General features: G+C 43.4%; 4 protein-coding genes across 6 annotated transcripts; 2 read left to right on the forward strand and 2 right to left on the reverse strand.

The window, feature by feature from the left end:
* The first annotated feature begins 36 nt into the window (after window positions 1-36).
* Window positions 37-2,839, forward strand: LOC109531367 (zona pellucida sperm-binding protein 1-like). The gene is made up of 8 exons (XM_019895638.1): window positions 37-555; window positions 660-844; window positions 919-1,016; window positions 1,104-1,264; window positions 1,338-1,530; window positions 1,671-1,818; window positions 1,990-2,068; window positions 2,151-2,839. Exons 1-8 carry the CDS (start codon window positions 69-71, stop codon window positions 2,276-2,278), a joined length of 1,479 nt encoding a protein of 492 aa, XP_019751197.1. The 5' UTR covers window positions 37-68; the 3' UTR covers window positions 2,279-2,839.
* tmem263 (transmembrane protein 263) lies at window positions 2,728-7,299 on the reverse strand. Of its 2 annotated transcripts, none has more exons than XM_019895651.1 (3): window positions 7,152-7,299; window positions 5,789-5,857; window positions 2,728-4,283 (listed from the first exon to the last, which is right to left on the reverse strand). In XM_019895651.1, exons 2-3 carry the CDS (start codon window positions 5,853-5,855, stop codon window positions 3,982-3,984), a joined length of 369 nt encoding a protein of 122 aa, XP_019751210.1. In that variant the 5' UTR covers window positions 5,856-5,857; window positions 7,152-7,299; the 3' UTR covers window positions 2,728-3,981. The 2 variants fall into 2 exon arrangements, with proteins under 2 accessions (XP_019751210.1, XP_019751220.1); XM_019895661.1 differs by having other exon boundaries at window positions 2,728-4,280; window positions 7,152-7,298.
* A 461-nt stretch (window positions 7,300-7,760) lies between these two features.
* On the forward strand, window positions 7,761-15,401 carry LOC109531260 (NAD-dependent protein deacetylase sirtuin-3). Of its 2 annotated transcripts, none has more exons than XM_019895467.1 (8): window positions 7,761-7,855; window positions 13,180-13,387; window positions 13,471-13,632; window positions 13,708-13,940; window positions 14,124-14,224; window positions 14,301-14,462; window positions 14,531-14,743; window positions 15,117-15,401. In XM_019895467.1, exons 2-8 carry the CDS (start codon window positions 13,188-13,190, stop codon window positions 15,228-15,230), a joined length of 1,185 nt encoding a protein of 394 aa, XP_019751026.1. In that variant the 5' UTR covers window positions 7,761-7,855; window positions 13,180-13,187; the 3' UTR covers window positions 15,231-15,401. The 2 variants fall into 2 exon arrangements, with proteins under 2 accessions (XP_019751026.1, XP_019751034.1); XM_019895475.1 differs by having other exon boundaries at window positions 15,120-15,401.
* A 47-nt stretch (window positions 15,402-15,448) lies between these two features.
* Window positions 15,449-26,941, reverse strand: ric8b (RIC8 guanine nucleotide exchange factor B). The gene is made up of 10 exons (XM_019895454.1): window positions 26,858-26,941; window positions 26,463-26,510; window positions 24,785-25,417; window positions 23,457-23,551; window positions 22,059-22,209; window positions 21,777-21,872; window positions 21,541-21,685; window positions 20,928-21,072; window positions 20,456-20,575; window positions 15,449-17,672 (listed from the first exon to the last, which is right to left on the reverse strand). The coding sequence occupies exons 1-10, from the start codon at window positions 26,939-26,941 to the stop codon at window positions 17,564-17,566; spliced, it is 1,626 nt and encodes a 541-aa protein (XP_019751013.1). The 3' UTR covers window positions 15,449-17,563.
* Between the last annotated feature and the right edge of the window lie 602 nt (window positions 26,942-27,543).

Here is a 27,543-nt window from a genome sequence, read left to right on the forward strand (position 1 = left end):
CTCCAAAACCACGAGGACAACATAATCCTGAAAAACACGGAGGGCAGTATCCTGGTCAAAATCCCGGAATGCGGTATCCTCAAAATCCCGGAATGCAGTATCCTCAAAATCCCGGAGGACAGAATCCTCAAAATCCGGGAGGACAGAATCCTCAAAATCCCGGAGTGCAGAATCCTCAAAATCCCGGAGGACAGAATCCTCAAAATCCCGGAGGACAAAATCCTGTAAAAAATCCCACAGGACAGAATCCTGTTGAAAATTCTCCAGGACAGAATCCTGTTAAAGTTCCTGGAGGGCAAAATCCTGTTAAAATTCCTGATTGGGGTGTTCAACATGGCAATCCTCCCCTAAATCATTTTCCTGATGCTTTTGTTTATGATCATTCTACCAAACTTACGACGAACCCTGACACCCAATACCCCACGACTCCTTTCAATAGGTGTGATGTGTATACAACTGTTCGAGTCCCGTGTGGAAGAGATGATATCTCTGCGGAGGCTTGTGAAGCTCTTCAGTGCTGCTATAATGGAGGCATGTGCTACTTTGGGAAGGCGGGTGAGTTGTTGAGGACCGAACAATCTCCTTAGCTTTTTTCCTTCTGTCGAGCCAGGACAAGAGGATTTTGTCATGCATCACATTTGTCTTTTGTGCTCTTGTAGTGACGGTCCAGTGCACCAAAGATGCTCAGTTTATCGTAGTGGTAGCCAGAGCTGTCACCTTACCCTCCATCGACCTGGAAACCTTTTCACTATTGGGAGATGGTCCTGGCTGCATGACTGTTGACTCGAATTCCGCTTTTGCCATCTACCAGTTTCCTGTGACCACCTGTGGCACTGTCGTTACGGTTAGATCCAATTTTTTTTGAAGCCACAAAAATGAATACTCGAGTCCCAAATCATCTCGAAACATCTCTTGCAGGAGGAGCCTGGTATGATAATCTATGAGAATAGGATGACCTCCTCGTATGAAGTGGCCATGGGACCTCTGGGTGCTACAACCCGAGACAGCAGCTTCGAGTAAGGGATTACGTACAATGTTATGAGCAATACTGTCAAATCAAAGGCTCCGTAACGATCAACCTGATGCGATTGTTCTCTTTTCAGTTTACTCTTCCAATGTCGGTACAGGGGCACTTCAGTTGAAACTATTGTTGCAGAAATTTTCCAACCGCACGAGCATCCTGCAGCAGTGTTTGCTCGGGGTCCCATCAGTGTGCAGCTGAGGTTGGGTAATGGGCGATGCCTCACGAAGGGTTGTGACGAAGGTATGTGCATGCACTCCTGGTACCCCCCGCATTGTTTGGAGACAGAAAATAATTACGGTGTATATACTCACAGAGGAAGTGGCCTACAACTCTTACTATGTGGCCGCGGACTATCCTGTGACCAGAATCTTGAGGGATCCCGTGTATGTGGAGGTTCAACTCATGGATAGGAGTGACGCCAACCTTGTCCTTAATCTCGGCCGCTGTTGGGCCACCACGAGTGAAAATCCTCACAGTCTGCCTCAGTGGGACATTCTTATTGACGGGTAAAAACAAACGATTTTCATGATGATGACATGTTTTCTCAATGTGTTGACTGAGTGTCATATTATCTGGCTGAAAGATTTTGCGGGTTCTTGGTGATCACCGAGTCCTTGCTAACCGCTTTGACCTGTTCCTTCCCCAGGTGTCCAAACAGGGATGATCGCTACACGTCTTCTTTGGTTCCAGTTGGTCCTAACTCTGGTCTGGACTTCCCAAGACATTACAGGCGTTTCAGTTTCCAAATGTTTACCTTCGTGGACCCCAACTCACTAGAACCACAAAAAGAGCAGGTAACCCGTTGTTTAGTGGCCGGCGTGCAGCCTACAAAACATCCGAACTCCGCGGTCTTATATTTGAAACAAAATCTCTTCTAACAGTGAACGACATGTTATTTTGTGCTGCGCCGGAAACGGTTGCCATTGAACAGCACATATAAAATATGCGCTGCTCTCCTTGTCCAGGTGTATATTCACTGCAGTACATCTATCTGCAACGCTGGAGCTGGCTTCTCTTGTGAGCCGAGTTGCTTAAGCCGGAGAAGTAAGGAACACAGTAAAAAAAAAAAATAAACTACCGTATATACATTGTAGATGTCAGGCTAACCATTGTTGTGTTTGTACAGGGAGAGATGCGAAATATGCGGTCAAGAAGATGGCTGAGCCAAGGATCGTGGCCTCTTCTGGACCTCTGCAGATGATTAGCACCGGGCAGTGTAAACAGAGCAGTTGCAAAGTTTTGACATTTCATTGAAACAACATATTGGTGACTTTACGTATGATATCTCGAAAGTCTGCTACAAGGCATATGCGTCAAATCTAAAAATGCAATGAGAATAAAATGGATTCCTCAAATGCCTGTAAGCAAAACATATAAAAAAAAGTGCTTTTATGTACAATGAATGCTTATATTTTGTGTCCTGCAATACTTTATGCACTGTAAATAATATAGCAGAATGAACAATTGTAATTCAGCTGAACTGATTGTATATCATTTTGAAATCCCAAAACCACGTTGCTCTCAGCAACAGTCAAATTGAATTAAACGGAAACAAGAACATCTAGCAATTTTTTTATGCTATCAAAAATAAAATGCTGCCTTTTCTACCCCAATTGTCACTGTGCAAGTTATCCAGACTACCTGTATCAAAGAAAAAAATAAAAGCTTGCAAATGTTTCGTCTGCATTTCACCAACAAATCCATCCAATCCTTCACAATTTATTGTAGTAATGTTTACTTTTCCATTTCTTGATTCAAATGTAGTCAGAAGATTTTTTTTGCCAACATGATAGTTAACATTTGAACAATAAATGCCCCCAAAAATGTGTTTATGTCTCGTGCGGAACATGAACAATGACCTCGAAAACAAAATGGAGGAGCAGGTACATTTGAGTTCAGGGTTGGTTTAAGTTTCTAGACTTACATAACTGACAAAAATGACATGACTCACATGCCCAACTGTTCCATGTTTCGGTGCATTTTACACAACTTGCTGTGCACCAACACTTCCGTGTCTTTCTGTGACTCTTCCTGTCTCTCCGATGCTAACACTGTGATTTGCCGCTTTGAATCATGAATGGACCAATAAATGTCTGAGCTGAATTAGAATTAAACAAATTAAACAATCCCCCTTCATTTTGCTTTTTGCATTTTTGACATCACAAGTCCGAGATGACACCGAACAATTGGGCAACACAACATCATCATTACAAAGTTTCAAACAAGATGTTCTCGCAGGGAAAGAGGCCACTGAGTGTCACCGTGTCATCAGCAGGCTGCTCCAGAGAAACCGAAAGAGTCACAGAAAGGCATGAGGTGTGATAACCTTGTCGACGTTTTGGTCCGACACAAACGTGTTGTGAATTGTCCCATTGTGGGCCGTGTTCAAGAAACAGCAAGTTGTGCAAAATGTACTCAAAAATTAAAAGGTTGGATACGTGGGCAGGGGGACATTGAAGTTCATGGGTCGAGAAAATGCTAGATGAATGTAAATAAAGGATGTAGAGCACTTGAGTCATCCTCAAATTTTACCCGAATATTTCAAGCTTGCATGACTAATTGAAATAAAAACATGGAACAAAAAAAACCTGATCCTCAATTATTGATTTGCATTCATGGCTGATTGTCTCGCTGGTGATTTTCAAGTGCATTTAGGATTTGTCTTGTGCAGCCCGCAGTTCAAAATGAGACATGGACATTTTATTGGATCACTTGACTACCAGGTGAAAAGAAAAGGCTTCCCTCCAGAACAAACCACGGTACAGTCTCTTGGAGTTTATAAACACGCCGTTATACTGAACAGAAAGTGAATACAAAAAGCAAAGAACAACACATTCACATTGATTGCTTGAGTCCCATATTGCTCATCGCCTTGCTGCCTCGACCTGGCGATATCTGATGCCAACTCTCAGTGTGATCAACACCCCGGGCGGTGTGCTTTCGCTCTCCTCTCGCCGTCAGTCGGATTTGTCCTTCTTTTTGCCTCCTCCGATCGGAACTCTGCTGACCACGGCCGAGCCGACCGCCGTCACGCCGCCGGCGACGGCGCACACTCCTCCTTTGACAAGGCCCACTCCGGCCGCGGGCACGGCGGCCACGGAGCTGACGGCCGTCTTGGTGAGATCCAGGCTTTTTCCTCCCACCCAGGTCACGCCGCCCACGGTAGCTTCCACAGCCCCTTTGGTGACGCCATACAAGCCCCCCGCCAACCTGCCCAGCATGCCCGTCTGGGTTGGAGGGTGCTCTTTGAGGGTGTCTGGTGGATAAATGTGACATGTGAATGATACGCAGTGGTGGACAGTCAAGGGCCAGCAAGGCCTTATCTGCGGCCCTAAAGGCTATCAGAACCTCTGACCAACATTTACAACCCCAACATTTGTTCGATTAATTTATTACCAACAGAAGATAGGGTTTTTCATTCACAGATTTTTTTTTCTTGGCTGCACTGCTTCCACTAGTGGATGTGGGTGTTAGATCCCTCCATCAATTTTCTAATCTGCTTCTCCTCACGAGGGTCGCCGGCGTGCCGGAGCCTATCCCAACTGTCTTAGGCAGTAGGCGGGGTACTCCCTGAACTGGTTGCTAGCCAATCACAGGACACACGTAGACAAACAACTATTCAGGCTCGCAACCACACCTACGGACAATTTAGAGTGTTTCATCAGCCTGCTATGCAGATTTTTGGAATGTGGGAGGAAACCGGAGTACCCGCAGGAAACCCACGCAGGCGCGGGGAGAACATGCAACTCCACACAGGAAGACCAGATCCGGAATCGAACTCTATACCTCTGCACTGTGAGGCCAATGTGCTAACCAGTTGTCGACTGTGTCGCCCGGGTGTTAGATTTTTTTAATTTATTTTTAGAGAATCAGATTTTGGCCGATATGTGCAGCCATGTCAATCGAAACTGCCCAAGGCCTTAATAATCAGTAATGCTGGCCGATGTTACAATGGCCGTGTTCGGAAACACTCCCTAGCCACTAAATAGTGCCCTAATTAGTGAATTCACTCCAATTTTTGCTTAACTTTCAGTTGCACAAGAATAAAAAGTGGGAAATTGATGCAATTTTCTTCTCTTGACCATGAAAATATTCAAATGATATATGTTAGTTTAACATTTTTTAATCACGTGCAACTGATGTACACGTCAGAATTAAATGGAAGTGTGGCGCTGCCATGAAGGAGGAAAAATATTTTGACTGGCAAATACATTCAAACCTACTTGAGAGTACGTTCGAATGTACTTGCAAACAGGTCCGAGCAAACTTGGAGGCTAAATGGTACGTTTGTAGCATTTTCCTCTAATGCCATGAGGTATTGACTGGCATTTTGGTATTGGTGTGATGACTGATAAATCTTGAAACCAATACCAAAACGTTTAAAAATTAAGTAATTCAACAATGTTAATTCTTCTCCTTATGGTTTTATTATCTCTGCAGTGCATGGTTTACATTTGGCATTCTTCCCATGACACCACAGGCTATTTATTGACTTTTGCATGTGCATCCCCCATAGCGTTATGTGGGGGGGGGATGAAATATTTTCTAATCACACCAATACATTCAAAAATTAAGCAAGTAAACATTGTTTATTTTTGATTTTATAATGTCTGCAGTGCCTGATTTACGTTCAACATTTTTTTCTGGTAGTCTGGATGCCACAATTTCACGTGTGGGCCTGGCACGTTAAGAAAAAAATAAAATCAGTTGAAATGTTAAATATTGTGTGTGTGACATACAAATACATAGTCTTCATTCACTGACCTGAATCTATTGGCTCATCATTAAGGTTAGCAGGTGTACCCTCAAGCACCTGCTCTGCCTGACTCATCTCTGTGGGGGGAGAAATAATGGAAATAGTTACAAAAATATCAATTAAAATAGATGCACTCCAACAGTATTATCAAGGAACAAACCGTCGCAACAATAGAGCACAGTGGCGGTTTTTGAGCAGATGTGTGCTTATTACGAGACTCTGGACAGAAAATTAAAATAATATTCCCATGGCATTTAGGGGTAACTTTCATTATGTTTAATTGGTTTGATTATGGATCGGTCAGTTGAAAATGTCTCCAAAAATGTCAGGTGTGCATAAGTTGAACTTCGATGAGTATTTAGTGTTTTTGTCCTCATAAATTGGGCAATTCGGCGCACTGGTAGAATGACCATGGCACACCAGTAAACAACTGTGTCCTACTACCATTTCTAGTGCCTACTAGAACGCAATTCGACTTAACAAGGAAGCTACTGTGCTAGTAGTTTTAAAGAGATTTTGGTCGCTCCAGTTTTGCCTCACATGTAACATCTACTTGTCCTACTAGAATGAGAAAGTTGTCCAGAAATGCCAAACAGAGGTAGAAAAAAAATTGCAAGCGTAACATGGGACTTCAAATGGACATTAAAGGATTTGGAAAATCAAACAGCTTAAAACTGCGAAGGTTAAAAAAAAAAAAATAAACGAAGAGTTTGTTCTGGGTTGTGCTGCTGTTCCACAAACAAGGCAGACCTGTTCACTGCAAATACAAAGACAACTTGCACAGCAGGACCTGTAAACTGCAACGAGGTGTGGACCTGTGGCAAGCTATTTGAAGTAACAACATCGCAAAGCACGACACGCCGTAACTTGTTGACATAAGTACGGACGCGACGTGGCAGTATGGAGCGAGGATTTAAAAACGATTATTTGACAGCATCGCACGCTAGCAAAGCGGCTATAACCCACGAGAGCTTAAGTTTGGTTAACTACGGCAACCTCAAGTGAAACACAACCACTTGCGATGTCTGCACTCGTGTTTGCAAAGAATTTAATTTGATTTGTAGAATATTATGTAGCTGGATGAATTGCATGGTTTTATTTGCCTTCTTTCGAATATTCTAGGTTACGCAGCGAGACACGTCACTTCGCTCCTGGTGAACAACAGCACCCCCACCAAATCGAGAAAAACGCATATCATGTTTTTATTTATCAGTATTATTATTTATGTTCGTGTAATGCACCAATAATAAATGCATATCTTGTAGGTTTTAGCGCGTTTTTACACAAACTCGTACGGTTTTAGGAACAGCGGCTGTTATGGCTGACATCTTGCAACAAACTCCAGTAAGTTGACACAATATGGCAACTTACCTGCTATTTTTTGCACCCTTTGACACAAAGAATCGACTCCCAAAATTGTGTTAAAATAATAAATAATGTGTGAATTTGTGCGGTTGGCGACTGAGAGACTGACCCGACTCAGTCGGTTGTTTTTTTTCTCGGAGGATGAGATAAGGCTCCACCCCCTTGCATTTAGTGTGATTGTTTTCTCTCTCGCTTCTTTTTCGTTACACTTTGGTTCGAGTGAAAGTTCTGTAAAAGAACTTGAACATTATTAAAAAATGTCTCACTTCTTTTTAAAATAAGGATATTTGGTACATATACAGGAGACAAATTGTTCACTGTTTATGAGAGAGTTTATAAAGAGAAAAAATATACAAACGGAAATCACTCATTTAATTGATCATGATTTTTTATTCTGTTTTGTACTTTGCACATTGATATTTCAGCACAAAACAACATTACAAAACAAACAAAACATGGAAAACGGAAACGCTATACCACGTGACACGAGCCCCGTTTTTTTTTTTTTTTTTTTTCCCGCCAGTGTTTGTATTGGCTTCGTGAGTGTCCGGAAGCGACCGCCGAGATGACACTTACGTGCTTTTACGACACGGTTTGGATCTTGTTAATTTAGTCCCCCGTTTTTTCCTCACCTAAACAAATTATTCTACGCCATCACAACATCCCCGTCTGTTGGAATCTCGGAAGTTCTGCTCTGCTGGAGACAAAAGGTATCTAAAATCGTTTTAAATGTATGTTTCTGTCACCAGAACTGTAAGCTTCACCAAGCTGCAACTAAGCACTCTTTGTCATGTACGTGTTTCTTGTTAATATACGATTCAAACGGTCCGTTGAGCAGTTTCATATGCTGTTAAAGGGGTCAATATATTTGTCATTGTTTAGGAAATGAGTAAACAACAAGAAGTACTTTGTGTATCCACATGCAATTACATCCTGATTACAGCAGGTGGCACTCTAACCCTTTCCAAAGGCATTATTGCTCAGAAAATTATACGAATGGTCTCCGGTTTACGATGAATTTCATTCGTCAGGCTGCGACGTAACCCGAATTTGTACGCCAGGAACGCGTCGGAGGAGTCCTTGATCAACAGAACCAACTCGGAGTAAGAAAAATGTTCTAAGGAATCAATATAACACAAATTAAAAATCCTAAATACGGCGATTACTGTGATGCTTGTTTTTACGTTGCATCATATTTATTTTGGAGATTGGACTGAATAGAATAAAAAAATATTTAAATGACTTTACAAACTGGGATAAAAGTGCATGTAGATACAACGAGAAAAAATATCTTCTTCTTCCAGTAAGTCTTGGAAATCAGACATTTAAAAAATCTCAAACTTTGGTAAACACACTGGTAAAAAAAAAAAAACCAGATTAAATATGAGTGATGTTTTTTCCTGATTTAATTTTGTAAAATATTTATTTTTAAGGTATTTGAAACTTAACTTGTTCTTTGGTTTTATTATTTTATGTTAAATGTTCTGTACAGCGCTTTGTTACAGCTGCATCTGTTCTGAAAGTGCGAAATAAATCAAGATGTATTGTATTGTATTTAAAATAACATGTTGAAAACCAAGAACAAATAACCAAACATTTCTTATTTATTATCTGTATTTCAGAGCCCCTTTTTCAATCGAGGGCCACTTCATCGTGTGTACATGCTAAAACTATTCAACGCACTGTATTGTCAACATATGCTAAATTAAATTTATTTCAAGAAAAAAAAAATCTCAGTTTAGGGTTACCGGGATTAAAGTTTAAAAAACAAATAATTTTGTAATTGTGTGATATCTTGTAGTGCAGTGTAATATCAAGCATGACACTTTTATTACATTTTAATTCATAAATAGTGTGCCATTTTTCAACAAATTATAAATTAAGGCCATTCTGAGGTTCACGTGTCAGCATTTTGCGGTGCGACAAAAGACAGCTAACAGAGAAAATAGCCAGTTGGCTTGTTGTCCCATTTCTACCTATTGAAGGCCTCAGTCGTATGGAGCTGGAAGTGGAGCTAGAAGGAGCGTCCTCAGTGGGGTAACGGGGGGACAACAGTCATTAGTCGTCGTCCTTCCCCGGTGTGACACCAGCCAATATGCTAACACAAATTAGCATGCGCGGCTTTGTGTCAGTGGAGGGCCACACAAAGGCACTACACACGCTGATGTGTCATTAGCGAGCAGGTGGGGAGGCAAAACATTGAGCTGTTGCCTCTCTGATCAAGTGATGAAGAGGTTTCCACGGCGACCAAGCTGTCTGTTGCCATCGCTTGTTTTGTGGCGGGGGCGGGGGGCTAAAATGAGTGCATGGGTTAAACGCTAAGGACAAGCACCGCCCAAATGAATGGGAATTGTACCAAAGACGATGATATGACAAAATATACGGTATTTATTAGTTTTCTGTCATTAGATAATTTCACATATGTCACCAAATAATTTATCTTATGATACATAATGTCTACGATTGGCTAGCGTGTAGCCTGTCGCTCGGCTGAAATCAGCTGGGATAGGCGCACCAACGGCCCAAATGTGTATAAGCAATTTAGAAAGTGGGTGGATGGATATATAATATTTTACGGCCTCTGTAGCCGCTTTTAGTTCTGGAATGCTGCAACTTGGCACACTTTCCTTTACAATCTAACATAAACGTCAGCTTTACAGATTCCACGGCTGGGCTGCGTGCTAGTAGCAGATGTCACGGAAAAGGTGAGCCAGCTGATCATTTTTTCCCAGTCTTATATGAGGTGCAGCATTTACTTATTTATTCAGACAACACGTCTGTCAGTCATATTTGAAGAAATATAGATTGCAAATTCACCCGATTGGACAAATGTAGTTTTCATAGCACTTGTGGACGTTTTTTTTTTTTTGATCAGTGATTCACAAGCAATGTTCCGTGAGAGATCACCAGGTCAGATGTGCACTAAAATCATGTTAGTATGCAAATTACGTACTACAAGTTTAGTTCAACAGTCCCAGATGAGTAAGCAAATTAGCAAGTAAATTTCGATGATGTCATCATTGTAGTAGGTACTTTTGCGGCTTTTTTGAAATTTTGATGGGGCGTGAGATTTTTCGAATGTAAAATATATGCCTTGGCTCAATAGAGGTTGGCGAAACATTTGTTCTCCAGTCGACCTTTTGTGTGCTGCTTTTGTAATAACGGGCCGACAAATCACACTGTTGATGCAACATTAGCAACATGTGCTCGTTTTTACACTGACCTGATTTGCTCTTTGTCCGAGTTGGAGTCGGAGTCCCTCCCACTGAAATTGTAAAAGGATTATCTTTTTTTTTTTTTTTTTTTGAGAAGGGGGGGTGGAGGGGGTATAATGGTGAGCACTGGAGTGTGCCCACTGTTGTGCGGGGGTCCTAATGAGATCACCGCAGCCCTCATGTGAGCAGCGACACCGCTGGTGGTCCGGTGCTGCGGCACACTGAGGCCACAACGGGCCTTCGACTTCTCCACCGTGAAGAGCAAACTGTGTGAAAGGCTAAACAAGGGAGGGGTGGGCTTAAGGGGGGGTGGGCGTGGGGGTCACTCAAATCCTTTTTAAAGGAGCTTTTGTCATTTATACAAGGATTCGTTCTTTCATTTAAGAACGATAAGAGCATTTTCGATCATGGTTAGGCCTTCTCTCGCCAATGCGACTGATGTTTGACTTCCCGGACACCCGGTGAACGTGCTTGACTTGGGGCAAAAGCTTGAAGAGATTTTTTTTTTTTTTTTCAGAAAAAAAAAGCATGCTGTTCTCTCCTCCATTTTCACTTTATTAAGTAAGTAGGCAGCTGATTTATTGCCTGTACTCAGCGGCAGTGTCTGACAGAGAAAAGGCTACACAAAAGACGACCTCGGCATCCCGCTGATTTTAATAGTTCTTAAGGATGTGTTCCAAAAAAAAAAAAACTATTGCCTTCTCAAATGAGTCCAAGAAGATTTTCCTTCCTTAACAGCAATGCACTCTGCATTTGATTTAAAAAAAAAAAAAACACGCTGATGCAAACTTGCTTGAGCATTTATTTCATATCCGCCTTGAGTCCAAATACACTCTTTATCCGCACTAGTATTAATTGTGGAAACTCGGTTGCGCTCGTCGAACAACGTTCTTACTAACCCGTTTGTTTGTCTATTGCTCAATGACATTTCTACACACTTGTCGAACAACTTCCAACTAGGTTACTGCTGAGGCAAAACCGCAGCAGGTGACATCTGCACACTACTAATACTACCAGTGAAGCGCTGAGTACTCTCATAGTATTCGTAGCACTGAATTGTTAAGTAACGCACAGTTTGGCCTCCCCCGCAACATCGAGTGGTCTTAGTAGTACTATATGCCAAAGTTGTTGAACGACCGAGGACAAAAAATGTACTAGTACATGATAAATGCTCTTAGGATTTTCTATAATCGCCTTGATTTGAGGACGGGCCTGTGAAGTATCCATGGAGGGGGGCTCCTGTACTCTTGTCGTGGCCTCCAGGGGGCGCTAAGGGGCCACTGGAGGGGAGAGGCAAAGGCCTTATCTTCGGGGCAGTCGACTTTTCTGGCTTGTAGCTCCTTTTGTGTGCTCCCTCGCTGATCACTCATTCCTCTCGGCCCGCAATAGCTTTGGAAACGAAGACCCCCCCCCCACCTCCTCCTTCCTCCCTGTGCGCCTCTGTTCTCTCTTTATTGAATCCCGCCTCTGTATCATTTATCTCTGCAGTCCCTGCTCATATAGGGAAGGGGGGGGGCATCTTTTTCTGTTCCCCAGCTGGGTTTGTTGACACATGGTCAATCTTTTTTTTTTTTTTTTTGGGTGGAACAGAGTCCACCCCCTCAAAAAAAAACCCCCCCTCACCCCCCCCCCCCCCCAGCTAACCCCTCCACTTTTCCCTGAACAGTAAAGATACCACAGCTGTGGACTGTATTAGCGTAGCTTCTCAGAAGTGAGGCCGTGGGTAAAGGTGGCGTCACGATGGAAAAGAGGGGGTGGCGTTTGCTTAATATATTGCAGCCATTAGCTTTTGTTCAACAGTTGGAGGTTTTAAAGCATGTCAGAGTGCTGAGGGAGATCACGCAAGAAGGGTTGATTCCACGTTAACAGCTTTCTAAATATGGCCTGAGAGGAATGAGTGTGCCGAGGAATACCTAAAGGTCATCACCCATAAGATTGTTCATTCAAGCTCTGACTTTGTTGAGTTCACAGACTGATTGATGGCAAGTCGTCAAATTCACCACCGTGCTCATCCCACGCACTAGAAGGTGTAGTTTTGTCTAGAACAGGGGTCCCCAACCTTTTTTGCCCCACGGATTGATTGATGGCAAGTCGTCAAATTCACCATCGTGCTCATCCCACGCACTAGAAGCTGTCGTTTTGTCTAGAATACAGTGCTGCCATGATTTACGAGTTGAATTTATTTTGTGACAAAAATCGTAACTCAATTCACAGTAAATCCATATCCCCATTGAAATGAGTTGAAAGGCCAGTAATCTGTTCCAGCCAACCCAAAGTTGTAGAAATTGTTGCACCTTTTCTATTGAAGACGACCCCCTATTGTATAAAAAAAATGATAAGGGTTATGAAGCAATAGGCTGGTTTTATAAAGTGTAATTATTGTATGCTGGGAAAAGTCACTACAACAGGAGTGGTGTGCAGTATGTGTGCCTTTAAGGGGCGTGACCCTGTGAGCGGCGTCAGTTACGTGGCCGCTTAGTCTTCTCTTCTCACGAGCATCTGGATGTGAGTTAGTGCCGATCGACTGAGAGAATATTTTTTTCCTCAATATTTTGATTGCAATTTATGATGCCGTTATTTCTTCAAGGTCCTCTTCTCATGTACTTTTGATAAAACTATTACAATTAGAGATGTGGCGATTAACGCATTAATTGAAATTTGTTTACCGAACTAAAACTCAATCATCTATCAGAGTAATTTCTTAGAAGAACCACTAGAACTGACCGAATTGATCCGAAAATAGCCGCTTTGAATGAAACTGGCAGCTTTCCTCCTTTTCAGGCGTGAGTTGTGTCATTTTGTTTCATTACTTTCTCAAGGTACCAGGATGAAAAAGTCCAAGCCCGATGAAGATAAAAGGTCCCCGCGGCCGACGCTCGTGCGAACAACACGCAGTTCCAGAAGCGCCGAGTCTCAGGACTCTGGCCTGGACCAGTACGGGAAACAGCGCAAGAAGCAGTCTGACTCGGCCCTGGCCCAGGACCTTCGTCAGATGAGCGTAAGTGGGCAGAGAGGCCCAACTTCGAGGTGGGAAACCGTTTGATTGCTTCAGAATCAGATTAGGACATTATCTGTTCAAACTCCCAATTGTGTTGTCTTGGCCTGCACAGTGATGAAAAGCAGTTAGGTGAGCGTCAGAAAGCTCCCCCTGTCGTCAAATCCGGTTGCGGTCTTGCCTCCGTGGCCCGCCTGATCAAGCTGGGTCGCTGTAAGAACGTGGTGGTGGTGACCGGAGCTGGAATCAGCACCGCCAGCGGAATTCCCGACTTCAGGTTTGTGTTCTGGCCCATCTTTTCTGTCTTAAATTGATTGCCTTCTCCCTTCAACTGGCTACCGTCTTCTGTCAGAACTCCCGGGACGGGCCTTTACGCCAACTTGGAAGCATACAACGTTCCCTACCCGGAAGCCATTTTCAACGTGGACTATTTCTCCAACGACCCGCAGCCTTTCTTTTCTCTTGCCAAGGCGCTTTATCCCGGCAGTCACAGACCCAACTACATCCACTACTTCATCCGCATGCTGCACCACAAAGGCCTGCTGCTCCGCGTGTACACGCAGAATATCGACGGCCTGGAGAAACGTAAGTGACAAATGCGGAAATACAGTTGAGCTTCTCTCCAGAAGGCGACAATAAACTAGACAGCGGTGGTCAGGGCTTTTCTGGTTGTCGAGATGCCTTTTCTATCGCGACATGTTCAACACCATTTTTTAGATTTGATCTCACCGGCCTTGTTTGATTCTGAAGTCATGGTTGTCTGCTTAGTGTGTGGGATCCCGGATGACAAATTGGTCGAAGCTCATGGCAGTTTTGCCACCGCTTCCTGTCACCTGTGCTACACGCCGTACCCCGCAGAGGAAGCAAAGGTGTGTTTGAACCCCCGCAAACACATTTCAGTAGCACGCCTGCCCGCTTTTGACGTCGGCGGCGTTCGTCTCCTAGCGTGCCATCATGAACGGCGACATCCCCACATGCACGTTCTGCGCCGCCACAGTCAAGCCCGACGTGGTCTTTTTCGGCGAGGACCTTCCGCAGAAGTACTTCCTCCACGCCAAAGACTTCCCCAAAGCCGACCTGCTCGTCATCATGGGGACCTCGCTACAGGTGCTCAGCGGCGTCCGCGGAGCTCTCACTCTCCAGCGTTACTGAATTCTTCACAAATGCTGTTTCAGATCGAGCCTTTTGCCAGCCTGGTAAACACGATGCGGTCCACGGTGCCACGTCTGCTCCTCAACCGGCACGCCGTGGGCCCGTTCCAGAGGGTCCCGCTGCGCAGAGGAGACCACATGGAACTGGGCGACCTCGAGAACACGGTGCGGAGGTTCGCTGAAATGCTGGGCTGGAACGACGACATCGTGGAGTTGATGAGGAGTCAGGAACAAGAGGTTGGTTGGCTCTCAAATAAAAACAATGACTCGGGTGTCCAATTTGTGACCGCAGCACATGATCCTCACGTAAGGCCACTTTAAAGATTGTCAACTTACTCTAGATTGCGATTTTTAGTTCTGAATGAGGAAAGGTGATTTGGTGGCTACTCAGTGCTGGGGCACCCCACAATCCCGGAAAAAAAAAAAAAAAAAAAAAATTTAAGAAATCTGTGATGGAGCACTTTTACCAAAATAACTGTCATCAACATATACAGTATAAATAACGAACATTGCTTCATGTATTAGTTTAAGTGTATTTTATAAATAAAAATGTGAATGTCAAATTCTGAAGCAAGGGACCAAACTGATGCGATCAAATCCATCCTCTCAGCAGCACGTCCCGATGCTGGTCGGTAACGGAAGCGGAAGTGGCTGCAGCGGCGGCGAGGAGTCAGACTCGGAGACAGACAGCAAGTGCTCGGCGTCGTCCTGCCCGAGCAACTGACAGTGGGAAATTTTTGACACTCGTCATGTTTGACTTTTGACGCTTGTTTGCCTCCATGTGTCATGTTTGCACGAGTCTACTTCAAGCACACAAATCCACTGAACTTTTTCATACAATATAAACACAGTTTTAACCAATATTTAATAAAGCCTGTTGAGTAATGAGCCCAAACTGACTTGTTTTTAATGTTTTTTTAATTAAACCCAGTTTTTTTTTCATTTCAGTGATATGTTCACTCAATAAAATAAAAATTGTGAAGTTTACATCATGGGAAAGTGTGCAAAAAGACACATTCTCCCCCAGGGGGAAAAAAAACATACATACCAAATTGAGGGATATGGCATGCAATATGAATGAGTTGAAGTATGCAGGGAATTAGACCTGGCGTTCACCATCATCGAAGTCCACTGGATGAAAGGAATGTTTCGAACTGAGTACTGTTAAGTCCCTTCAAAGCAGTGCTGAACAAAACAGAAGTTACATGGGTAACTTTCGTTTTCGGCCTACTTTGCCCGAAATTAGGTTTAGAAATTACAGCGGGACCCTTGACTTCAGAGTTGATCCTTTCCCTGATTGGGTGCATAAATCCATTATTTTTAAATTTCAAAGCAATTAAATTCAACTCGCGATGAACAATTCAAATGGATCACAATGTAGCAGAAGTAAAGATTCAAATTGAAATCAATTTGAAAATTCATTTTCAAATCAATAGCCTGCAATTTCAGGTGCCGGGCCTCTTCAGTTGGTCGACTTTATTATGTATGCATTCAGTGCTTTGGGAATATACAAGATTTACATATATTAGAGTTGGAGTGATAAATCCACAGATGTGTTTGGATTGTTATCTGATTTATGATTTACTCACTTCACAAAATTGCAATTACATTTCAAAATCTTTCAGACCTAAAACCTACATACTCTTGTTTTTCAACACAATTACAGTGCATACTGTAGTATTTGTGTGTTGGATGTGTACCTTCAAGGCGCATGGCCTAGTGAGTACCGTCAGGAGCTGGACTGGTTGGCTGGGTCGCCTGCATCGGAGCATCGATGTGAGTTGTGGCCTACAACAGCTCCTTGCGATTGTTATTTTGTATTTGACGGTTTTTCCCCCCAAACATGTATCAGCTACTGCCGGTTCTCTTTGGCCACATGCGAGGCCATTTCAGTGTACCAGTGATTCACCACCCCCATGTAAGTCAAGATACCACTGTCTTGGTAAATATTGAAATAAAAATTATATTTTCTTTACAGTAACACAGAGCACGTAGGAGGTTAACTGATGTGCAACACGCTAATAAGCGCAAAGCCACGAGGTTTCCTTTGCGCTTCAAAACTGTTCAGAGCGACACTTTCCAAGTTTTTAAATATACCTCGAACCCGAGCAGGTCTGTCCCACTCTCACTATAGACCTCATGCGTTAATTTAGGCCTATGTGCGAATACAACAACTGGGGGAAAAAAAATATGGAGCAGGAAAAAGTACTACAAACAAACAGGACTGATGACGGAATGATTGATTGCCATTCAAACTGACTATTGTTTGAATAAGTCCTCAACTTAAGAATGAATAAACCAAGCATATAAAGAAAGAAAAAGGTGCAACAGTAAGGTCTCTTCAGCGTCTCGGGAGACTTCAGCAAAGTGCTCCCGAACCAAGACCCGCGCCATTTTAGCTGCATTGGCACACTGCAGGGGCTGGATCCTTTGGGGCAGGAGTACTTTGTACAACTGCTTCCTCCATGGGATGATTGGGAATGACAGGTTCAGTGTGACTTGAGTGACCATTTTAACGCCTCACTTGTGTGCTTTCGCTGGAATTGAGTTGGCCTGATTTAATGGCGGTCAAGCACACTTGCGACTGCCAGTGTATTAGAAGCATATTGAGCTGAGGAGTGAAATTTCCGAATGAGCCTCGAGTGCAATCGAACCTTTCCTGGTGAACATTTTTTTTCTGTCCTCTCTGTTGTATTGGGGTCTGCAATCATAAATATGAAACAATATTTACAATGGCAAATACTTATAATACTACTAATACAATAAAAATGACATCATCTCATCTGTAATGTCACAGAAATAACCCGACATTTTGCTACCGTGTTTGTTCTGAACACGGACAATGTGTAATGTGCTTGGCTCTTATTGGTCACGCATTAATTACATTTATAGTAAGGGCAACATACTTATACTAAAGAGGAATCCGCCTTCCATGAGGTGGTCTGAAAGATCCAGCACTTGAAGTGTGACACAGCTTTGTTTTTTTGTGTGCGTGTGTTTTCTTTCACTGGGCTCCGCCCCCGCCCACTACCTTGCCCACATTCCGACCGTAATGCTCTAATCAGAGTCTGATCCGGCATCGTCTCCAGGCGGCGCATGCAGTGTTTCTTCCAGGGGTGCTAACGTCCCATCCGGCTTGACTCCCATGGGACGGATCAAACTCTGCCTGCGCACACAAACAAACATTGCTGACTCGTGAGTCGGTCTTCCAAATTGAACCCGCACTGTGACGCTTCATTTGAGCAGTTGTGAGAGGTGGCAAAAATGTACTGTACTCCAGTAGATTTTCACTTAGATGTATGTACTTTGGGTGTTTCTGTGTTTCTTTATCAGACTTTTTATATTTTATATATTCTACTTGGTCGAAATAGGCTTGATTTGATGTAAAAAAAAAGATGTGCATAAAGAGTGATAAAGGCGTTCGTGGTTGTGATCTCAATTCATTTTTTTTTCATTTTTACTTTTCAGAGTCTCCCACTCCCCCCTTGCACACTTGTCCATGTCACAGTCCAGACAACCCCTCACCCGCTTGCCCACCACCCTCCTCCTCTCCTCTCCTCTCCAGTGGCAGTTTAATTACAGGATCAGCACTGAGGCTAATCTCCTCAAAGCCACGACTGCCCCTTCATCCTAATCCAATTAGACCTCCTCTGTGTGTGTGCGTGCTTGCGTCAATGCGTGCGTGCCTGTCGCCACTCCCTCTAAAAAACGACTCCGCTCACAGTTGTCTCTGAACAGACTTCACTTTTAGTTTTACACCCTAGAGCGTGGTCACCGACCAATCGCAAGGCAAATAACCATTTTATAAAACCGTGAAATGTGCTACCACAGTTCCTTGACAAGCCGAGGCGATTGCTCTAAGACTGCAAGGGAAGCTCAGCTTCCCCTAAAATGTCAAAAAGTAAGTGATCAAATCTATGTGTGTATGTACAATTGTGTGGACATGTCATTGACTAAATATAAATAACTTTTGTTCCGAATCAGCTTCTTATTACTGGTTACGACGCGACTCTCTTCTCATTCATTCCCACAGCTTCACTGTGCTTTAAAATGTGTGGACGCTGAACATACGGTACAACTGAGTACAGAGGTGTACAGGATGACCGAAGTACCCACACAGCCCGTATTAGGGAAGAAAGTGGAACATCTCTGTCAACCAATACAATGCGGCTCCACCTGCGGCTTCTTGTCATATCCACCTCACCTGCAGCTTCCGCTGGATTCATTGCAAAAAAAAACCTAAACAAGGTCTATTTTACAGCACAACCCCAATCCCGACATGTTTTCAGTTCAGGTCGGCAGTCGTCAACCGCTTTCAGCCATCTGGCGGTACCCTTGTGCCTAATCTTTATAAACATTATGAAAAGGTTGATTAGAAACCTCTTTTATAATGATAAAGTACAGTCGGCAGCTCGGTGATGTCACTGATTCCAAAAGTGAGGCCTAACGAGATGTTTACCCGTAGAACCGCGGAGCGTCATCTCCACCCCGCAATTGACGACGACGCCGAAATGCACAAAAGGCGTGCAGGTGGAGTATGTGCTAATTGGAGGAGCAGTTAAGCAGTTAGCGGAGGACATTCTTTCAGGGGTTGATTCATCCCCTTAGAGTCGTGTGTTCTGGAGTCGCAGCACCCGCGATGAAAGAAAAGGGGAAGAAGTTCTCGGAAAGGAATTTTCCTCTTTTAAGGGGGCACGCGTGCCTCATTACGCCATCAGCCCTTGTGACAATGGCCAGGCCGGCACGTTTGTTCAGCCTCTTCCACACAAGAATAAAGTCAGGACACTCACTTTGGTTATTAAAAACATGAATAGAAACCTGCGCGACAGGTCTGCTCCGTTAACCAATTAGGTGGAGCCTAATTAACGAGGCCCTAATAACGGCGTCCATTTCACTCCCCGTGTGCTGCTCCCGACTAATTGACGCAGAGGAGATTCTTGCTCAGGCGACCCTGTTGGCAGGGGGAGACGAGACGGGCGTTTGGGATGCGAGCGCAGCAAAGGTCAGTGCTAATATACATCACGGTAGCTCGATGCTGCTTCTTGTTAAAATGTTAGAACGCTGAATAACCGCCTGTCAACATCTTTATGCGGCTAACGCGTGCAGGGTTGTACAAAACAAAACAAAAACATGCCGCAAAGCCTGCACTGCCTGCCGGCATATTAAAAGACCTCGGTTAAGCGTATCATAGGCGTGTGGGTTTTGGATTGTTTTTGTTTTATGTGTTTTTTGTTTTTACTTGAGACGCTGAATGGACAGCTACGACTTTGTTTTGTGACTTTACGAACACTTTTAACACTCCCTTACTTTAGTTCTATGACTTATTAGCTTCGTGAGTTATGTGAGGAACTATTTACGCTGCGTGTGAGCACCAAAGTTATTATAGTTAGTGAAAAGAAACAAACTAAAATTGGAAAAACATTTTCATCAACAAAATAGTCTTTATAAAAAAAAAAAAAAAAAATTTAAACGCGCTAACTGACAAACTATGTTTCCAAAACTAAGTGAAACTGACCATGGCTTTTGTTTCCATTTTTGTCAATAAATTTCATACATAAGCTTTTGGCATTGATTTTAAATGTATTTATTCCGGTTTTACAGCAGCTGTACTGTATTTTATTTGTGGATTGTTTTTCATCTGCTTATTCTTCTTAAAATGACAAATTTCATTAAGGGTTTTTTTTTTGTACTACATGATTTACTCTGACTTTACCCCATATTTTAAAACCTAAAGCTACCTAATAAACTGAACTGAAAAGACAAATAAAAACTATCTCACTGTAAAAGTGAATTCAAATGAAAATAAAATTCCAAATGAAAAAATTGATTACAACCCCGGCGAGCCCCTGGCTCTGAATTGTTGGTCTACGACAGCTCCGTACGAATGTTGTCATTTTGAATTTGACTCTTCTCTTCACATAAACAACTAAACATGGTTGCCGTGGTTACCTTGACAACTTGTCCAGCATGTTGACAAGCTTCTGGGCCTCGTACTCCTTCTGCTCCTCGGTCATTTCCTCCATGGGGTTCGGCATGGGCTCCTCCACATGACCAGTGATGGGGTTGATGCTGAGAATTGAACCGAAAATTTTAGATTCTGCATGCACAAGCCACTTTATTAGGTACACCGAGCGGTATTGTTGAAGAAAACATTTGGTAGCGCGCAACATCGTAAAACACCGATCCCTGATCAAGAAGGTACACACTGTACATGTCTCCTTCAAGTTAGCCACTGAACATTTAAAAGGTTTACATGCTATTTGAAATTCACTCGACTGTCGTGGTTGCTGTTGGGATGTACCAAAATGGCCGAAACCATAAGAACAGTGGACAGTTCGTTTCTGAAGTAAGCTAACTTAAAAACTCAGGAAGGGGTCGAATGCTGTTTCGCCCTCACCTACGCATAAAGACAGACACTCACAAAGGTTTGGCAGTTTTGTATTCTTCAGTGTCAGAGTCTTCGTCTGGCGAGTACTCGGTCTCTCCCCTCCCCCCTCCCAGCAGCCCTCGTGCCATCAGGAGTCCCGCCGCGTTCCCGTAACCGGTGTACTTCAACAGGTTGTCCACTAAATAACACAAACACATACGACATGTGGTGTGAATAGAGCGATTCCATTTGGATTCGTACAGTAACGAAATGGAATTTCAAATTTCAAGTTTGAAATATTAAACGGTTAGCAAGTCTCCCCTTCCAACTCATTTAGTTGCAGCCCCCCCCAACCAGTCTTACTGATTGACATGAAATTGCGTGCATGTCTACAATGACGGTTTTATGTTCATTTCGAGGCTTTGGAAAATTGTTTGGGGTAAAAAAAAAAAAAAATCCAATCGCCCCCGACAACTTTCACCTTCACCAATTAAAATGAAATCGGGTCAATATGTCTATTTTAAACAGATGAGAAAAAAAAAGCCTCACAGACTAGAGGCACAATATTGAACAGCAAAGACCGTAAGCTGGTTTACTCGAGAGACGGGCACCACATGGATGTTTCCGCCCATGGCCTGAAAAGCCCGCACTCGCCCTCCCTCCTTACCGCTCTCTTTACACAAAACAAAGAGAAACTCTGCGGCCGCCTGCTTGACAGCCATCTCCACGTGCGTCATCAGGCGCACCAGTTTGTTCCTAGTGGTGGTTCCCACCTCCGGCCTGATCTTCACGTCTGTGAGCGGAGGAAGCACCTACGCGATGGACCAAAGAGATTTTTTTATTTTTTAAATGTCAAAAGAAGATATTTGCTGATGGCGTTTGGGGGCTAGGGGGTTGCCGTACCTGAGCTTTGATATATCTGCGGATCTCTCTGTGGTGTCTGGACCCTTCGGTCAGCAGGCTGAGCACAGGAGTGAGACCCTCTTTGTAGTTGGAGCCCTGACGCATACGCATCATGAACACTCAAAGAATCTCCATCAACACCCGGTCATAGAAAAGTAGAACTACGAGTGTGGCACTTGTAAGTCAAGCTACCATTGTGTTTTATTCATTCGCGACCACCACTTTTAAAAATCATTCAATGTGCTACTCGTGTATCCAACATCATGCGCTGCTAACTTGTACCTTGTCGATCCGTTTCTCCATGAAGTCCAGTAACACCTGGATGGCGTCCATGTTTTTGCCGCCATATTCCTCCAGGCCTCCCCGTATGGGGAGGTCGATTAACACATCCAGGCAGGACACGGGCAGGTTGTTCAGCAGGTTGACGGCGTGGCTGTGGGTTACAAAGAAAATTCGGTCACGCTCCAGCAAAGACTTTTTGGGGGGGGAAATGGAGGCACGCAAGGTCACAGGTTTATCAACACCAAAAAGTCCTCTAGGGCTGTTTGCGTTTCCCTGGTTGCAAACCATCAGTAAATTTGGCTATGTTAAAAATCAGGATGCGTGTACCCTGCTTAAGTCAGTGTTTTTCTATTGGCGGCACCTGAGCTCCAAAGACATGAGCTTGTTATGCAGTTGCTTCCCCGCGGGCAGCCGCTAAGCTCCGAAAGCCGAGATCAGCTGAGGGTTTATTCCACGGCATCACTTTGTAGAATATATTAGATCAGATAGAAAATGACTTAACTGCTGTCAGAAGCCATGACATACACAATCTTTTTTCTGTCTTCCAAGAAATCGTAGCAATTTATTCCCAACAGTCTATTGTCTTCATTTAGTCACGTTTCTCGAGGCTGCACGGCTTCCAGTACATGACGACGTTAATTTTTTTCTTTTTTTCTTGTACGATCAGATTTCAGGCTCTATGTGCAGCCGTATCAAAGTCAAATTCATCTGCCCAGGGCCTTCAGAATTAGTAGTGCTGGCCGATGTAAGTGAAACTTTATTAACAATGCGACCATTTCTTTAACCGATTGGTTTCGTCCACACATGGCAAGAGTCGGTTTTGACCACACGTTGCAAGAGTGCTGGCCCTTTATGATGTCAGCAACTCCGATTGGCTGGTCGGAAGCAAAACATGTCGGTAGTGAGCTTGTGTAAGGTCATTTCATGAAATGTTTTACATCTTTGTCATGTTTACATTCACTAAATCAAGTCAACTTTATTGTCAAATGTGCTCTAGCACAGATTCTTCTCTTTCGACGAATGTCGTGGCCATAAAATGCTGAAAACAATCCACATCAGGTCCACACCTAACAACAAACAACACCATTTGATAAAACAAAACACAAAAACAAAAAAAGGCAAGGCTCTTGAAGAGCTCTTGCCGACAGCTGCCTAGTCGGGCAGGTGGATTAAGTACGCTCAGTCCCTACTGACGCACCAGGTACTGAAAAAGCACAGCCCACCACTGGTATGACATCATCTTGGCTCAGTGTGCTGCGTGCCTACTTTAAGGTGCGACAGTGAACGGCTCAGGTGTTGTGAGTCTTTCAATGCCTTGTATGCACTGCCTATCAGCTAATTGCATGACGCGGACACAGACAGCAAAGCAACAATGAATGAGAAGCTCAAGTTCCCCACCTGTGTGCTTCTTCTGTTTTCTCCTCCGTCTCGGTCCTTAACATCAGCACATGGCGCAGGATGGCAGCAATGACTCTGTACTGATGCTCATCCTCCTTTAAAAAATAAAATAAAATAAAAATTTTAAGTGTGCTGGTCAAACAATTATTTCATGTGCACAAAGATGAATCTACTTGACCTGGGGCCATGAGACGTAGTCACCAAAAGACCACAATGCTGCCATCTTACTTTTTTTTTTTTTTTTTTTTTTTTTTTTTTTTTTAAATTGTTATCCATTTACGGCCGATTGTGACATTAACACTGATGTTCGAGTAGATGAGCGATAGACCACAGCACGAGCTGACGTTCGTATATCGTAAAAAAACGAATGGACCACATTGGTGTTTGCCTGGCGACCAGTCCGCGGCGTATTAACCTCTCGCGCAAAGTCAGCTGGGACAGACTGCAGCTGACCCGCGACCCAAATACTCGCCTTAAGCCCTGACAGCTTGGTTTCTAAAGTTGTCACCTGTTTAAGGATCACCTTGTAAAAATGTGTGATGCTACTGAAGAAATCTTGTGGTCATATTCAATCAGGCCAAGCTTTTTGATGAACACGTTAAAACTGGAACGTGGTGCCGGATTTTTCCACCTCAAAATATTTTGAAAGCAGTACATTTTTAAAAGAAAGGTCTCCTCTCGGGGTGATTCTTACAATTGTGTCCCCACACAGCTTCATTCAGAATGCCAATTTGGCTGAGCCTGTGGGATCTAAACAAAAGCCTAACAGCCACATCTGCTATCTCCTGTTTATGTTACGATTAAACAGAACATTTGAACAGTCACTTCCAAGACTGGGCGGACACGGTGGCTTTTCATTGCCTCATTAGGTCACGACAGTCTAATGATGGCCTTTTACGTCATGTCCTCGAACAACATATTCCAAACTAAAAGTGAAAGTGCCTTGGGTTGGGTTGGGTTGGGTTGGGAACTAAGAGCTCCCTCTCAGTGATTATTTTTAAAAAGCAATAAAAACAAATTTGTTTAGGCAGACATTCCAGTAAGACGGTGTTGATTTTTCATTTTGATTTAATTAACTTGAAATGATTGACTTGAGTCTTCAAAGCCTTTCCGTGACTCTTCAATTCATTTTAGGTTTCGGAGGGGGAATATTTTAGGTTCATCCTGAAATTTCACCGGAAAGCTGAATATCCCTCACTTTTTTTGTGAGTTGTGTATTTTAACCATATGAGGCATCCTGTGAGCACCCGATGTGAAAAATTATTGAGTGACCAATGAGGACAAGCACAATCGAAAATGGATGGATATGAGCCACACAACACTCTCACCTTTGCACCAGCATTGCACACAGTGAGGTTGAATAGGGCTTTGAGAGCTTCCATCGCTCTCTCGTTGTCCTCTTTGGGCAGGGGCAGGGCCTGGGGGTCAGGCCGGGCAGCCTCGTAAGTGCCGTCCCACCTCACATCCAGGGTGTGCTCGAGCACCTCGGCCAGGAGCTTCACCACCTGCCTTTCCCTCCTCAGCTCCACCCGCAGATCCGAGCGCAGCGCCGACAGCAGGAAGAGGAGGCGCAGCGTGAACAGGCCCACCTCGTGGTGCCACGCGGCGGCCGTGTGCAGGCTGGCGCACAGGCCGTGGGCCAGCTTCACGTCCACGCTCACCTGCTGAGCCGCCGCGCTGTTGTACACCACGTTGCACAGGCACTTCAGGGCCTCCACCACCACCACCCTCTCCTCCTCGGCCACCGGCGCGCTCGGCTGCGGGGGCTCCTGGCCGTCGCCCGCCGTCTCCCCGGTGCCCAACTGGGCCATCCTGGCCAGAGTCAGCATGCCGTCCCGGGTGGCGACTGGTGCCAGGACGCATTTGTCCCGGGAAAGGATGCGCAGGGTCTCCAGACAGGTCTTCTGACAGCTGGGCTGCACTTGCATCCCGAGCACTATCAGCACACTTTGGCACAGCTTCTGAAATTGCACCAGACTCATATTGGCAATGCGGGATTAGACCACAGATGTTAATAATAATTCGACTGCAATTTTGTTCCCTCAATAATGCACTTGAGATTAATATGCGATTATTTTTTTCAAGGTCCTCTTCCCATGTATTTTGGTTTTACAGGCTAGTCTCATGCAAACAAATGTAGACTAAATCAACAACATAAAGGCCAATGAACCATGAATTACAAAGAAATACTTTAATTACAGCTAAATTACAAAAAACACTTGGGAGGTGCAGTCTTTGATGTGCTCACTACAACAACTACACAAAACTCTTACAAGTGTAGCGTAAACATAAAATAGTAAATCAGATTACAACTACAATCCAAACACATCTGTGTTTTTAATCACTTCAAATTTTGATGTTTCATGAAAAAATATGTGAACATGGGCACTGAAATTCTTAAGCACTAAACTTATCTTGACACAATCTAAATAAAATAATCATACAGAATAAAGCTAACTGATAGAAATGAAGCTGTTCTCCCCAAAATAGCAACCTCAGTGATTATTGTATTTCAATAAATTAATCTTAAAAAGGTTTGACAACCCATCAACAGTATCCCAGGACGGTGAACTAATAATGATTAGCTAGTCTTCTTAAGAGCCCTGTAGGGTTCGAATCTCGGCTCTGGATCTAGAGTTTGTATTGCCTGTGCTTGAGAGTGTTTTATGTGCCTTCCTCCCACATTCCAAAAACATGCATGACAAGTTAATTGTGGACGCGAACACTTATATGTCTATAAATTGCCCTGACGACCTGTCTGTTGTGTAGCACCAAGTCAGCTCAAGTTTTATTGAGGACTCTATAAGTCTAAGTCTGAATATGAAAGCGCATAAATTCTTGTTGGTCTATATGTTGCCCTGCCACTGACTTGCGATCAGATCAGTCCATGGTGCATCCGCGCCTGTCTCTCCCAAAGTCAGCTGGAATGGGCTCCAATTCACCGGCCACCCTAATCAGGGCGAGCGCTCAAATGATGGATGCTACACAATGATGGTGTTTGCTTACACTGCGCAGTGTTTCCTCCTTCTGGTCAAAAGTGAAGGTGTGGCTGTTCTGAAAAAGAGAAAAGCTCATTGTTAGGCAATTAACATACCAACGGTACAACGGAAGGGAACGCTGAAACCACTTTTAATGTAACTTAATGACTGCATAAACTGCCTAAGTACGTTGTTTATCATAACGACTGTGTGTACAGTATTTACACGAGGACGTACATTTTGGTAGCACCGGAACAAAATAGACATTAAAAATCAAAAGGCTCTACTTTTGTCTTTTGGAGGCTTATGGGGATAACTTGCTTACTTAGAAGCAATCCGCTTTATTAGCAAAGCTGCTAACTGACGCTCGAGCTACGTTTGTTTTTAACGTACGTAAATAAAAATAATATGAGCACAATTTACCTCTCGATTAAACTCCTTGAGAAGCTCCTCAATGTCCACCTCGTTAGCACTTTCGAGCTGCGACAACACATTTTCCAAATCCATGACGTCTGTCAGAGAAACACAACACGGCTTGCTTGTGTCTGTTTTAAACTGCTGGCTATCGAGCTAGCTGTCTGGCTAGCTTGATGCGTTTAAGTGTTGGTTCGCCAGTACGGAAATTCCGCCACCGTTTTCGGTCTGGGCGGCTTGTCGCGCTCTTCCGCGGTGTGTGTTAAGACCGCTTCCAGTTTGAAAACGGTATTCCAATAGTTCGTAATAATTTACTTCAAATAATCAAATGAACTCGTAAAATGTTTCTTTTATATTTTTATTGGGCATATCATAGTCAATTAAAGTAATTAATTTACTTAATTTTACTGAATTTAATAACGTTCAAATAATCAACGTAATCAGAGGGAATTAAAAAGATGAACCCGTCTGTCTAATTTCGAAAAAAATGTGTGTATATATATATATATATATATATATATATATATATATATGTGTGTGTGTGTACAACATTAATTTATTTATTTGTAAAACAATTTATGAGATGAAAGCAAATTAGATACATACAATACTGTACATTTAAATTAATTGCAACAGATTAAACTATCGTTACATCATAGCCCACATACAGTAATTGTTAACTTAATGTAACAATG

This window comes from Hippocampus comes, unplaced genomic scaffold (genome assembly GCF_001891065.2).
Source record: "Hippocampus comes isolate QL1 unplaced genomic scaffold, H_comes_QL1_v1.1 scaffold570, whole genome shotgun sequence".
Classification (NCBI taxonomy): Eukaryota; Metazoa; Chordata; class Actinopteri; order Syngnathiformes; family Syngnathidae; genus Hippocampus; species Hippocampus comes.